The 15,667-nt window shown below is 43.9% G+C and overlaps 1 protein-coding gene across 3 annotated transcripts in view; it reads right to left on the minus strand.

Moving 5' to 3' along the window:
• LOC105476095 (metadherin) overlaps positions 1-8,201 on the minus strand; it is a 78,585-nt gene extending 70,384 nt beyond the window's left edge. For all 3 annotated transcript variants that reach the window (XM_071067971.1, XM_071067970.1, XM_071067968.1), the window contains exon 1: positions 7,497-8,201. In XM_071067971.1, coding sequence (XP_070924072.1) covers positions 7,497-7,877 — 381 coding nt within the window. In that variant the 5' untranslated portion in view covers positions 7,878-8,201. The remainder of the gene's footprint in view (positions 1-7,496) is intronic.
• Positions 8,202-15,667: the final 7,466 nt, after the last annotated feature.

Here is a 15,667-nt window from a genome sequence, read left to right on the forward strand (position 1 = left end):
AAGGTGACTTTTAAGGTGAAAACTAAAGGCTGAGGGAAAGATTGTTACAAAAGTGTTAATAATAGCTCATGTAAAGACGCTGGGTTGTGAAAGAGTCTGAAGAACAGAATAGCAAATGACAGGAAACTCACTCAAATTCAGCTTAAAAAGACAAGCAGGTGCTGGGCCATACAGGCCATGGAAAGAGGTTTGGATTTTAAACGCAAAAGTTACTAAGTGCTGGTTTTAGGCAGCATGGTGATTTGCTTTGAAAAATCTCATTACTAGTGCATTGAGAAAGGACTGGATGCAGTAAAAAGAAGGCTACTGCTGCAGGTTAGGGGAGCTAAGGTGACACTAGAAAAAGTAGTCAGATTGAATATATATTTTAGAGATAAAATTGATGGTACTTTGCTGATGGGTTAGATACAAGGTGAGGAAGATACGAGGTGAGAAAAAGATTAGAATCAAGGATGATTCTTCTATTTTTGGCTTGAATAACTGAATGGATGGTAGAGTATTTTACCACTTACAGAAATGGGGGAGACTGGGAGAAGGCAAGAAATAACAGGTTCTGTTTTGGAGATGTTAAAAGTTTGAGATAATTTTTAAAAAGTTTGAGATACATATCAGACTCCCAATCAGAGAAATCAAGCATACATGCAGACATGAGGTTCTGGAGATGACAGAACAGTGTAGATATAGATAGAGACTAATATACAGTTGTTCCCCATTATTAATGGATTCTGTATTAGTGAATTTACCCTTTCACTAAAATTTATAACTCCAAAATCAATGCTTGAGGTACTTTCACGGTCATCTGTGGACATGCACATGCACAGAGCTGCAAAGTCACTCTGCAGGCACCTTCCCAGCTGAGGTCAAGATTCCACCTTCTTATTTCAGCTCTCATCACTGTAAATAAGGATCCTTTCTGAGGACTATTTAGTGCCACCTATTTTGCATTTTTTTGGTGCTTTTCGTTAGTGATTTTGGTGTTTAAAATGGTCCCCAACTGTAGTGCTGAAGTGCTGCCTAGCATTCTTAAGCATAAGAAGGCTGTGATATACCTTACAAAGAAAATAATGCATTAGATAAGCTTTGTTCAGGCATGAGTTCTAGTGCTGTTGGCCATGAGTTCAATTATGTGAATCAACTAAATTAAATGTCTGTAAACAGAAACACATATAAAACAAGACTATGTATTGTATATGCTATTGGTGAAAATATTGTGACCAGAGGCTTGGACCTAATTTTGCATTTTCCCTAGAAGCACTAGTTTAGTACTTGCTAATTCAGTGGGAACTTTACAGAATTTCTGCAGATAAAGAAAATCAACTACACTGATCTGTTCCAGTACTATTTACAACATACCTTTTATGTGTGTGACCACTAGTAACGCGTTTTGTGCTCCTAATATGGGTAATGGGCAGACACTCAGATACTTGCAGAATGATTATTAGACAGAACCACATGAAATGGCGATATTAGACCATTCTAATACAAAAAATATGGCATAGCCAGGTGTGGTGGTGCGTGCCTGTGATCCCAGCTACTCCGGAGGCTGAGGTGGAAGGATTACTTGAGCCTGCAAGGCAGAGGTTGCAGTGAGCCAAGATCACGCCACTGCACTCCAGCCTGGGTGACAGAGTGAGACCCAAGCTCAAAAAATAAAAAAAAAAAAAATTTTTTTAAAGGCAATTCCATAGTTTCCACTAAACACGAAACATTATGCTAGGTGTTACAATATATAACTCTAGCTGAGGAGCTAGGGAAGGCTTTACAGTTGAACCAGCACTACAGCTGGGCCTTGAAGAACAGGTGGAAATTGGTAGAGACAGGCTGGGCACAGTGGCTAACGCTTGCAATCCCAGCACTTTGGGAGGCCTAGGCAGGCGGAGTACTTGAGCTCAGCAGTTCAAGACCAGTCTAGGCAACATGGCAAAACCCCATCTCTACAAAAAATACAAAAATTAGCTGGGCATGGTGGTGTGCGTCTAGTCCCAGCTGCTCAGGAGGCTGAAGTGGGAGAGTCAACCTGAACCTGGGAGGTTGAGGTTGCAGTGAGCCAAGATTATGCCACTGCACTCCAGCCTGGTTGACACAGCCAGACGCTGTCTTGAAAAGAAATTTAAAAACAAAAATAAGAAAAGAAATTGGCCAGGCGCAGTGGCTCATGCCTGTAATCCCAGCACTTTGGGAGGCCGAGGTGGGTAGATCACGAGGTCAGGAAATCGAGACCATCCTGGCTAACATGGTGAAACCCTATCTACACTAAAAATACAAAAAATTAGTTGGGTGTGTGGTGGCGGGCACCTGTAGTCCCAGCTACTCAGGAGGCTGAGGCAAGAGAATGATGAGAACCTGGGAGGCGGAGTTTGCAGTGAGCCAAGATCGCACCACTGCACTCCAGCCTGGGTGACACAGTGAGACTGCATCTCAAAAAAAAGAAAAAAAAAAAAATTGGTAGACAGATAGAAAGAAGGGCCTTTTAATAGATAAAAACAATGTCCAGGGGCCGTGGCTCATGCCTGTAATCCCAGTACTTTGGGAGGCTAAGGCAGGTGGACTGCCTGAGCTCAGGAGTTTGAGACCATGCCTGGGCAACATGGTGAAACTCCATCTCTACAAAAAATACAAAAATAACCAGGTGTGGTATTGTGCATCTGTAATCCCAACTACTTGAGGGGGTGAGGCGGGAGGACTGCTTGAGCCCGGGAAGTGGAGGCTGCAGTGAGCTGTGTTCACACCACTGCACTCCAGCCTGGGACAAAGTGAAGACTCTTGTCTCCAAAAACAACAACAATAAAAACAACAACAACAAAAATGAAAATAATAATAAAGAGACACAGAAATCTAGCCAAGCAGAATTATTTCGTCTTAGGAGTAACGGTGAGAGACAAGCCTAAGGTAGGGTTAGATCATGAAGAGACTTGAGTGCCATGTCATGAATTTTGGATTTTGTTCAGCAGGTGATGGGGAAACTACTGAAACGATGTGAACATCAAAGTCACATGATCAGGGTCAGGCTTCAAAAGACTCAACTCGCATGAGTGGGTAGAAAAGATCGGCAAAAAAGAAGCTGGAAGCAGGAAAACCAGATGTTAGAATAGTCTAAGCAAAAGGTAATAAAGTCCTAAAGTAGGGCAGTGGCAGTGAAACTGGAACAGAAGTAATGACTACAAAAACCACTGCATACTATTAGAATACAGTCATACATTGCTTAATGAGGAGAATACATTCTGATAAATGCATCTTTGTGCAAACATCACACAGTATACTGACACAAACCTAGGCTATAAACCTGTACAGCATGTTGCTGTACTGAATACTGTCGCAACTGTAACACAATGGTGTTTGTGTATCTAAACACAGAAAAGGTATAGTAAAAATACAATATTATAATCTTATGGGGTCATCAAATAGGCAGTCCTTCACCTCACAAAATTATAGCCAGATGAGGCAAACAGCCATTTTCCACTTTAAAGAGAAAAAGGGGCTCACATAGGTACTTACCAGTCATGAAAAATAGGAATACGGTGTATAAATACTTTTGTTGGATATCTTACTATATTATGCATTCAACAATTATTTTTTTTTTTAGTCCCAAGCATTGTGCAAGGCTATCTGGTAGCAAACAAAAGGAATTATTATTTTATTCATTGAGCTTAGAGATATGGAAATTACACTATAGCAAATCTTTATGAACATTCCTACACTAATATGCAAATAACTTGTTCCCTAAAATAAATTTTTGAGCTGGTTGTTCATGCCTGTAATCCCAACATTTTGGGAGGCCAAGGGAGGAGGATGGCTTGAGGCCAGGAGTTTGAGGCTGTAGTGAGCTATGAGAGCTATAACCACCACTGCACTCCAGCATGGGCAATAGAGCAAGACCGTCTCAAAAAAAAAAAAAAAAAAAAAGAGACAATTTTCTTTGATATTAATCCTAATTATGTGCTTCCGGAATTCAAAGCCAATTGTTACAGACCAGTTTTCGCAGACTTCACTTCAATCTAAGTCATTACTCAGATTAAAAATTAAGTGAAAAAATACTTATTGAGTGTCCATTCAATACAGACTTTGAGGTAGATGTCATGAAAAATACATATAATTATTTCCAAAAATGCCAAGAATGGGGTAGGGCGGAAAAGAAAAAATGCCAAGAACTGAGGCAAGTAAAAAGTGCCCCCCTCCCCCACTTTCAATTAGGGAACAAACTGTAATTCATACCCTAAAAGATCTATGGCATGATTTTATTAGGGGATAAAAAACAAATTGATAAAATAATTTCAGAAATTGCTTATAAACAGGTTGAGGTAAATACAGATTTAGCCACTATTTACTTTACAAATGAAAAATTTGAAAACAGGAGCAGCAAAATTTGGAATGATTTAAGAAAAACCTAAAAATAATAGAATGAAAAGATCAGAGATCAGGAATCTACAAGCTTTTTTTTTTTTTTTTTTTTTTTTTTCTTTCTTTTAAAAGACAGAGTCTTGCTGTGTTCCCCAGGATGGAGTGCAGTCACCTGATCATAGCTCACTACAGCATCAAACTCCTGGGCTCAAGCGATCCTCCCACCAGTGCCTCCCAAAGTGCTGGGATTACAAGCATAAGCCACTGCGCCTGGCCCAAGCATTTCCACAAGCATTCAAGGTGACTCTCAATCCAAGTAGCCAAGGATAACACTTTGAAGAATCCTGCAGTGTTTTAACTCAACTAAGATTTTCAATTTGTAAACAAGATACACTGAATAGAGCAAGGTGAAATGCCTTACTCAATTTTAGAGTTTCCCATTCCTGTCAGGCTGACAGAGTTGTCTTCTTTCAATCCTGAGCTTTTATTGTTTCTCAGGCCTCTCACATTATCTTGCTCTTACTGCCTTCCCTTCCCCCCGTTTTTAGACAGGGCCTCGAATTGGCTCACTGCAGCCTCCACCTCCTGGCTCAAGCAATCCTCCAACCTCAGCCTCCAGAATAGCTGGGACTACATGTGCGCACCACCGCACTGGGACAATTTTTAAAATTTTTTGTAGAGATGAGGTCTCACTATATTGCCCAGGTCGTTCTCGAATTCCTGGGCACTTCTACCCACTTTCAAAGTCAGCTTCTGTGATAAGGCCTTTCATGCCCACCTGGGTTCACATCTAGTTGTATCATTAACTTAAGTATATATTTTTCCACAACTGAAACAAAAAGCTCCCTGGGGAGAAACCGAGCTTTTACATTTGTATCCCCGCCACAGAGAGATATGCCAATATTGTATTCCTTTTTACCACCTTCAATTTGTAAGTAGTATCTTGCTTTTCTTCAATACTTAGCTCAGTTAAAGGTATCTAAAGAGTCCTAAATAAATGGCAGCTTGTACTTCTTTGCCCTGTAAAGCTGCCATTTTTCTAACTGTGGGTCATGCCTCACAGTCAAATGTGAAATGAATTTAGTGGGTCATGAACATTAAAGAAAAACAGAACAGTTTTATGTGTGTAATGTAAAATGTATTTCTTACTGTGGGTTTCAGTCACAAAAGCTTGAAGTCCCAATTTTGTAAATGTTAAACTTCTCGAATACATCTTCAGTATTTGGTAAATAAGGATATTTTCTCACCCAATTAACATTCAGCCATACAGTCTTCCCATTCTCCACTCCTCAAAGCTAACGCTAGGTTTACTTATTTACTCCCCACTTCCTTAACTCGAATGAAAAGGAAGGGGTAAGTCCTAAGTCTACCGAGCATTCTTCACAGTACTGTATAAGCATTCACTGGAGTCTGTATTCCTTCAGATGAGTCATTTGAGTGTTATAATGCACTTCGGATGGGTTCTTGGAGCACCCATCTCTCTCAACTCAAGTTTATCTGAAATTCTAGATGTCCCAAATAGGGTTTTGAAATTTTCACAACGCGCTTCATCCACATGGGTTTGTGCTGAATGTGTTTCTTTCAAGATCACCTTCTTTCCTTACCTTGGAGCAAGGTTCTCTATTTTCACCATAACATTACTTTGATAATTGGTAATTCTTGATAGTCTCCACAAATGTTTAAATTATTTATGTTCCAAACCAGTTCTATTTTCTCCTCTCCTAACGTATGGTAGTATTTACATTGACAAAGTTGTGCCTTTTCCAGGTTTCATATGTATCTTGCATCTTTCTCAATCAGTAGGCAAAACGTGAAGGCTTATCCAGGCCTCATAATGCACTAACTGTCACATCTGTAATCTAGAGATTAGAGTTTGTTACCAACAAAACTCTTGTTAGTTTGAACTCAAACCCCATTTCCTCCAACAACTTTCCTCAAGCCCTCCAGTGAAATGTCTCCTACCCTCCAAACCTAACACTCAGTTCAAACCTCTTTAACACCTATCAGTCTATGCAAAATTCTAATTAGCTATGAATATGTCTCCCAGATTGACTCTATGTGTATACCTTGCACTGCCCTCCAAACACCAGAGTGCAAATTTCACATAGTAGGGCCTCCGTACTGGCTTACTGAACTGTACTGAAAAGGCGAAGAACTTAATTCGGTGGATATAAAAATAGGTTAGGTGCTGTTTCTAACTGCATACTCTCCATAGTTTCAATTTGCTCAAATGTAAAATATTTTTAAAAATACATAAAACTATTAAAGATATAATGGGAGAACCATGGGAATGGCAATAAAGAATGTAAACTTACAACACGAAGGCCTAAGACAGATGTGATGCCCTCTGCGACTTCCACACGTGGCCCAGCAAATCGGTGCCTGAATTCCTCTCTCGGCTTTCACCATTCTGCCCTGTCATCTCCCTTTACTCTGTTTCACAAATCTACCACACCACAGAGTGTGCAACAGACTCGTTCGTTGAACTCGCCTTAGCTCTTTCTCATAGGACCATACACCTCAAAGCGTATTAGGTAACCGACCCCTTCTTGCCTTGCTCCTGTTCCGGCCTCTGTTGGCCACATGTGCCAGAACAAGAGTGGGCAACCATTTCCCTTTAACAGTCCCAACTAAAATGGAAGCGCGTCTAGACCTGGACACCTTTAATCCTGTGTAAGCCTTAGAATTTCTAGGTCACCGTACTTCCTCCACTGGCTACTGTCTCAATGTGACTTGAGACAGACATCTGTCTTCCGAGCGCAGGCTTTCCACAACTTCCCAACACCACCTTAAGGTCCCATGACGCTCCACATGCAGCCTCCTCTGCAGGCCTCAAGGAAGGATGCTGTGCTATTCTAGCAGTCAAGGTTCCCAAAGATGGCTTGACCTCTGGGCGCCTATCCGAATGGACCCCTCAGACCTCCTAACTTCTTTCCTCGAAACTGGGCTTCCCCACCCATCCTATACTTCCTGAGTTTCCCCCACTCCCCAAATAACATGACCCCCTAATCACCGCCTGCTCCACTTGGGAGAGCTGCCTCTCGGCTTTGGACTAAGCACTCTTTTCCCTTCACGGCTGGGGCGCGGCCTCCCCCCAGCTCGAGGGTCTCCGCGCCCGCCCTTCGCCCGTTCTCTACCGCCGCTCATCCCATACTCACTTTGGGCTTCTCGGACAGTTTCTTCCGGTTCTTCTTCTTCTGTTCCTCGCTCCGGAGATTCTTCAGCAAGGCCAGGTCGTCGGGGGCCGCAGCCGGCGCAGCCGCCGCCTCCTCCCGCTTGCGGGGCGGGCTCCTCCGCTTTTTGCGGGCGCCGGCGCAAGCCGCGGCCCAGCCGTAGCCCAGCAGAAACAGCAGCAGCAGCCCGAGCGCGCCCGTGCCCACCAGGATCACCCAGCCAGGGTACCGTTTCGGCTCCAGCCCCAGGTCGAGGCCCAGCTCGGTGCGCAGAAAGCCTAGGCCGACCGAGAGCATTTCCCGCAGCCGGGCCGAGCCCTCCTCGGCCTGCTGGGCCAGCTCGTCCTGCCAGCTCCGTGCAGCCATCTTCCCTCCCGTCAGAGGGACTCGCAGGATGACGCCGGGGCGCGGAGACGCCGTGGAATAGTCAAGGGAAGCGAGGAAGGGCCGGGCCGGGTAGCCTCAGGCCGAGCGCATCGCGGCCGTCCCTCGCGCTGGAGCCGGGGATCGGCCGCTGCCACCGCGGGGAGGGCGGAAGGGTCTCCCAGGTTCCCCGCTGTCAGCCTCACTCCGCCGCCGCCAGGAGACCCGGGAGGCGGGAGGGAGTGTCTCCAGTGGCGGCCGCTAAGCGGCGTCTAGGCGCCAGCGCCAGGCCCCGCTGTCCTCCCTCGGCGGAACAATGGCGGCTTGGGCCGCGATCCACGCCGCGCGCGGGGCCTACCGTGGGTCACGTGGCGCCAGTGGGCGGGGCGTGGGCGTCACGTGGGGGCGGGCGGGGTCGGGTGGGGCAGAGGCGCGGCCCGGAAGGTTGGCTGTGGTGGGTTCGGGCCTGGTTAAGACGCGGCGTTGAGGACCCGTGACTATCGACCAGAGGCTGGGAGGGGTTAATTAGCGGACGCCTCCGCGGGGTGGCTGGTGGCGCTGTTAGGAGACGTGGCGCGACGAATGAGTACAGGGGAGGGGCTTCGTGAAGAAGGGGGAGGGGGGAGGGTTGCAGCGCTAGGAACGGGGTCACCGGGTCTAGGTCAATGTCGCCCTGGCAGGTGTAGGGCTCTTCATGCCTTTTTCTGGAGTGTTGTTGAGGTGGAATCGCATTTTCTCCCTGGGGGCGCCAGTCAGCTGGATCCTTCCAGAATGAGCTCGGTGGAGTCTGACGCCGAACACTCTTCTTCCGGGACCTAGGTTTAATTCACAAATTGGGTATTTCTCTCCAGAGTGTTTCTCCCCAGGGCAACTAATACACTGCATGCCTGCCAGTTGCCAGCCTGGCGAGGGCACGTTTGCGTCGTTTGGCTCATTCACTCTTGCTCTCAGTGTTGTTAGTCCCCAGAATTCAAAAGTTGGAACGCCAGTGGGCGGCACTATTCTTTTCCTACTAATTTGGAGCTTTAATAACACATAAGAGGAAGCACATTAGATTGTATTTACTTATGGAGGGAGCTTTCCCGTTACGTTTTATTTTAAGCTTTTCTACAAGACTGCAAAAGGAATTTCCAAAAATTCCATTTTTATATGCTATGTTGACCATCTCTGGGATGCAGCTATGGAAGGAAAGGAACTGCCTTTTTTTGTTTTGAGACGGGAGTCTCGCTTTGTCGCCCAGGCTGGAGTGCAATGGCACTAAGTTCGCTTACTGCAAGCTCCGCCTCCCGGGTTCACGCCATCCTCCTGCCTCAGCCTCCTGAGTAGCTGGGACTACAGGCGCCCGCCACCACGCCAGGCTAATTTTTTGTGTTTTTAGTAGCGACGAGGTTTCACCGTGTTAGCCAGGATGGTGTCGATCTCCTGACCTGGTGATCTGACCTCCTCGGCCTCCCAAAGTGCTGGGATTACAGGCGTGAGCCACCATACCCGGCCTTCAGATTTTAATTATAAGGAGAATGTTTGAAGGCTGCCTTAGAGTTTTAAGATTATATTTTGCTATAAGGAAACTCTGTATTTCATCGGTAAATGATAATTAGCGTGTAAGCAACTGTCTTAAGTGAACTAAGTACAGGCTTTCTCAAGGAATACAACGGGTAATATTAATAACCACCGAATACCAAAAATATGTCTTGACCTATTTTGCAACAGTGTAGTAATGCATATTGTGATTCATGTGTGGGAGTTTTGTAAATAATAAATAAAAAAAGTATACTACACCTGCCAAGACTTATAATTAAAGACTAAATTAAATTAGGAGGCCAAAAACTTAGAAAATGTTATTGGGATCTGCTTTAACTGTAAAAGTTTCCAAATTCTATTTATATTTGTGAAATAAGATTTATAATTCTACATGTGTTTTGGTTCTAGAGATGTGAAGGGTCATGATTTTCCTAGGAAGTTCCACTGACAATTCTGCCCATTCTAGATGAACATCTGTGAATTTTAATTTTTTTTTTTTTTTTAGACGGAGTCTCGCTCTGTCGCGCAGGCTGCAGTCGCCCTGACCTTGTGATCCGCGTGCGTCGGCCTCCCGAAGTGCTGGGATTACAGGCTTGAGCCACTGCTCCCGGTCCACCTGTGAATTTTCGAATTAAACTATTACAATAATGGCAGGGGCGGTGGCTCACGCCTGTAATCCCAGCACTTTGGGAGGCCGAGGCAGACGGATTGCTTGAGCTCAGAGTCTGAGACCAGCCTGACCAACATAGCAAAATCCTGTCTCTACAAAAAAATACAAAAATTAGGCAGGCGTGGTCACACCTGCCTGTTATCCCAGCTACTTGGGAGGCTGAGGCAGGAGAATCGCTTGAACCTGGGAGGTGGAGGTTGCAGTGAGCCAAGATCGCGCCACTGCACTCCAACCTGGGTGACAGGGAGAATCTGTCTCCAAAAAAAAAAAAAAAAATATATATATATATATATATATATATATATATATATATATATATATGTGCGTGTGTGTGTGTGTGTATATATATAAAAATATAAAACAATAATAGTAGTGGGGTTCGTCAGTCCCTTTGGCAGCCTACCGAGTATTGATTCAGTAAAATCAATCACCTTTTTTTCTGTCCTTTAATCTTAACAATAGAAAACAAACAAAAATATATATTTTAAAAGCAAAAATAAGGTCATATATTTTCACTTTTTTGCACTTAAGGTAGCCATGAGTATTTATTGGAAGTGATAAAGCCCACCAGGAACATACCTGTAGTCCCAAAATGTTAGGTTTATTCATTTGCAATAGGTTGGAGTTTGGGTAAAATTTAAATGAAGCAATGCCTTGAAAGACTCAAAGCAGGCCGAGCATGGTGGCTCACACCTGTAATCCCAGCACTTTGGAAGGCCAAGGTAGGTGGATCACCTGAGGCCAGGAGTTCGAGACCAGTCTGGGCAACATGGCAAAACTCTGTCTCTTGTAAAAAATGCAAAAAATGCTGGGCGTGGTGGCACACGCCTGTAATCCCAGCTACTCAGGTGGCTGAGGCATGAAAATCACTTGAACCGGGAAGGCGGGGGCTGCAGTGAGCTGAGATCGTGCCACTGCACTCCAGCCTGGGCGACAGAAGGAGATTCTGTCTCAAAAACAAAACAAAACAAAACCCCTCAAATCAAAGTGATGCAGTATGTAAAGAAGTTAATATCAAGTCTGGCCTAAATAGAGTGAGAATTCTAATTCCTTGTAAATGACAAAGTTAAGCTGTTGTGTCTGAAACCCTTTACCTGAAGCTCTGCACCTGGTTGGAAATAAGGACTGCTTTTTCTGGGAGTGACCCATACAGTGGAATACCACTCAGAAATAAAAAGGAATGAACTATGAATACATGTAACAACATGGATTATGCTGAGTGAAAGAAGCCAGATAAAAGAGAGTACATGGTGTATGATTCCGTTGGCATAAAACTTGAAAATGCAAACTAATCTGTAGTGACAAAGCAAATCAGTGATTTCTTGGGTATGGGGGTGGAGGGTGGTGGGAGGAAGGAGAAATGGGAGAGAGGGAGGGATTACCAAGGGGTACCAGGAAACCCTTGGGTGTGATGGATATGTGCGTTATTTTGATTGTGGTAATGGTTTTACAGGTATATATTTCAAAATTTATCGAATATATAAAGTATTGTTTAATTCGTGTCTATTATACTTGAATAAAGCAGTTCAAAAAAGATTTTAAAAAGTCACATATAGTTAGAGTGAAGATTTAGTATTTGATAGCACAACAGCGTGTCTATAGTCAGCAATAATTTATTGTACATTTAAAAATAAAAATATAATTGGGTTGTAACACAAAGGATAAATGCTGAAGTGATGGATACTCCATTTACCTTGATGTGACTATTATGAATTGTATGCCTATATCAAAATGTCTCATGTACTCTATAATATATACATCTACTATGTACCCCCAAAAATTAAAAAATAAAATGACTCATAGAGCTCAGATCCTACAAGAGTGAGATGTTCCATTTTCACTGCTGAGATTTCAAAGTTTTTGCCAAACTATGATTTTAAAGAACAAGGTTTCTCAACACTATATCTTTGATGGTCATTAACAAAAACTTTTTTTTTTTTGAAATGGAGTTTTGCTCTTGTTACCCAGGCTGGAGCACAATGGCACAATCTTGGCTAACTGCAACCTCCGCCTCCCAGGTTCAAGCTATTCTCCTGCCTGAGCCTCCTGAGTAGCTGGGATTACAGATGCGCACCACCGTACCCGGCTGATTTTTTTTGTATTTTTAGTAGAGACGGGGTTTCACCATGACCAGGCTGGTCTTGAACTTCTGACTTCAGGTGATCCGCTCGCCTGGGCCTCTCAGAGTGCTGGGATTACAGGCATGAGCCACTGTGCCCGGCCACAAAAACGTTTTTTAATGGGTTTGTACAATGTTCACTTAAAGTATCATTTATAATGGCAAGATATTGTCTGTCTCTGATTTAACATACTATATTGTATAGTTAGGTTATTGACAGGATTTTTTGTTTTTTGCCATTAAATGCAGTTCTGTCATGAATATGTTTGTAACTAAATCTCGGTGAATATCCATGATTACTTCCTGAGATGCAGCAGTGGTGCTATAATTGCCTGAGCCATAGCTCACAATTTGTGAATTAAATACTTTCAGTTTGAAAATTTTAAGGGACATGAAGTGCTACCTAATGCCCTTCATTTTATAGATGAGGAAAAGGGAGCTTCAAAGGGTCAAGTGTTATACCCTAGAGTCTGAGTGCTGAGTGACAGAGCCCAAACAGGAGCTCAGACCTCCCACTGCTCTTGACCTTTGATCACTCTTCTTTTTCAGTATACTGTGCAGTCAATTATTGGGATTAGTGTGCATGTTAGTTTGCTAGGGCTGCCATGACAAAATACCACATACTGGGTGACTTAAACAAGAGAAGTTTTTTTTCCTCACAGTTCTGGAGCTGGTAGTCCCAAGTTACGTGGCAGCCTGGTTGGGTTCTGGTGAGATCCCTCTTCCTGGTTGCAGAAATAGCTTTTGTGATGGCTGGTGAAAGAAAAATAATGGCTTGGGTCTTCAAAATGTAGATTCTTGCCATTATAAACTACCGGATCACAGAGTTACACACCTAGGAGAATGATTTTATGGTAAAGCATGGAACTATAGTTAAGTGTGCCAAGAATTTTAAGACACAGTCCGGAAAGGGTTATTCTCAGAATAAAGGAAGAATTAGTAAATAATTAAACTGCCTGCAGAAGTATGCTCAGAATCCTAAGCTAGTTTGTGTTGCTGCAAGGGCCAAGATGTTTCCTTTAAGAGATCAGAAGATAAGCTAAGAATCTGTATGGAACTGAAAACTAGATTTTATCAACTGTACCTCAAGGGAACATCAGGGTGGGGGCAGGGGGAAGCATGGAGGCTGTGAAAGTGATAACAAAAGTGTACCATTCTGCTGAATGGTACACTCATTCAGTAGAATACATGTGTGGTAAGAATATAAAACCGTGCATGGGAATAATGAGCACAAAGTTTGAGATAGTGATTATTTCTAGGAAGAGTGGGAGAGAAATGGGATAAGTGAAAACTATACAAGGGAGCTACAAATATATAATGCTGTAGCTCTTAAACTAGGTTAAGAGTTATGAAAACACGGGTACTCCTTGTCTCTACTTTTTGTATGCCTAAAATACTTTGTAATTAAATTTAAGTGACAAAAATTAAATGACAGGTGGGTGTGGTGGCTCAAGCCTGTAATCCCAGCACTTTGGGAGGCTGAGGCAGGCAGATTGCTTGAGCGGAGGAGTTCAAGACCAGCCTGAACATGGCAAAACCCAGTCTCTATAAAAAATAGAAAAATTAGCTGGGCATGGTGGCACACTCCTGTTGTCCCAGCTGCTTGGGAGGCTGAGGTGGGAGGATCACCTGAGCCCAGGGAAGTTGAGGGTGCAGTGAGCTGAGATCTTGCCACTGCACTCCAGCCTAGGAGACAGAGTGAGACCTGGTCTGCGGAGAAAAAAAAAAGGATATTTGCACTCTGTTTTGCACTGCTTTTTCTTTTTCTTCTCTCTCTTTCTTTCTTCCCTCCCTCCCTCCCTCCCTCCCTCCCTCCTTTCTTTCTTTCTTTCTTTCCTTTTTCTTTCCCCTCCCTCCCTCCCTCCCTCCCTCCCTCCCTCCCTCCCTCCCTCCCTCCCTTCCTTCCTTCCTTCCTTCCTTCCTTCCTTCCTTCCTTCCTTCCTTCCTTCCTTCCTTCCTTCCTTCCTTCCTCCCTCTCTCTCTCTTTCTCTCTCTCTTTCTTTCTTTCTTTCAATGGAGTCTCACTCTTGCCCAGGCTGGAGTGCAATGGCACAATCTCAGTTCACTGCAGCCTCCATCTCCGGGTTCAAGCAATTCTCCTGCTTCAGCCTCCTGAGTAGCTGGGATTATAGGCATGAGCCATGACACCCAGCTAATTTTTGTATTTTTAGTGGAGATGGGGTTTCACCATGTCGGCCAGGCTGGTCTCCAACTCCTGGTCTCAAGAGATCCACCTGCCTTGGCCTCCCAAAGTGCTGGGATTACAGGTATGAGCCCCTGTGCCAGGTTTACTCTTTTTTTTTTCAAGTAAGGTCCTGTGTTTTTGGTTAATCAGTCTCCTTGGGTCATTTATTCTGTAATTCCTTTACCAGATTTCTATTAAATCCCAACTCTTTGCTTTAAGGAAGCAAAAATCTCAAAAACTAATTAGGCTTCTTTGGGAAGTTGAGGCAGGAGGAATGGTTGAGTCCAGGAGTTCAAGGTCATAATATGCTATGATCGCACCTATGAATAGCCCCTGTGAATAGCCCAGGCAACACAGCGAGATCTAGTCTCAAAAACAGAAAAACAAAAAAACAACAAGACAAAACAAAACAAAAACACACACACACACACACCGAAAAAATACTTAGTGAGGACAATGGAGCCTTCCTTAATACAAGGGAGTGTGTTTCTAGTAAATTGATTTGAGCCTGGGGATTGTAGTGGATGCTGCAGTGCATCTCCTGGATCCCTCTTTGGGAATGAAGGACTTATTCTCCAACTCTAAGAAACATCTAGAAGACATCCCTAAGCTGTCATACTTTAGGGTAGATTACTGAAGAAAACTTCTTCAGCCAAAGTCATGCCTCCTTCCAGGGATAACCCGCATCCAATGGACTGATCATCCTGGGAAGGAGGATTTAAAGTCCTGGCCTTCTTGACTCAATTTGGAAAGATCCAAGGACCATCCCAGCCCAGAGCACTGTTTGGCTGAGGACTCTTGGTACATCTCAACTCAGCTCTCCCTCTGCCCAGTCCTACTTCCTTCTCCTTCTACTGGCATTGGTTCCAGGAGCACTGCCTAATGTTTTCCTGCTTGCCGATCTGCCTGAAAGTCTGCTTCCCAGACAACCAACCTGTAACAGGGGTGATGAGGTATTTGAAAAGTGTTTTATATCACTGAGGAGAGAGGTTATTATTTACGCATAGATGTAGTAGAACACTAAATGCAATATGTTTGGGTTACGTCTTGAAGGATGAATTAGGATATTGCTAAGAAGAGAAGGGGGTGAGGATGGAGAGGGATTTCCAAGCACGGGACCAGCAAAAGCAAAGGCCTGGGGACAGGAGAGAACATGGTATGTCTGGATTATGAGACACCGGTCGTGTAACTAGTAGTAAAGCGCATAGTATTTGGTGAGGGAGTGAAGAAGAGGGAACTCTCAAGAATGACTCCTAGGTTTCTCACTTCCAGTTTTACAAATGTTGGTGCCATTCACT

The sequence above is a fragment of the Macaca nemestrina genome, chromosome 8 (genome assembly GCF_043159975.1).
Source record: "Macaca nemestrina isolate mMacNem1 chromosome 8, mMacNem.hap1, whole genome shotgun sequence".
Taxonomy (NCBI): domain Eukaryota; kingdom Metazoa; phylum Chordata; class Mammalia; order Primates; family Cercopithecidae; genus Macaca; species Macaca nemestrina.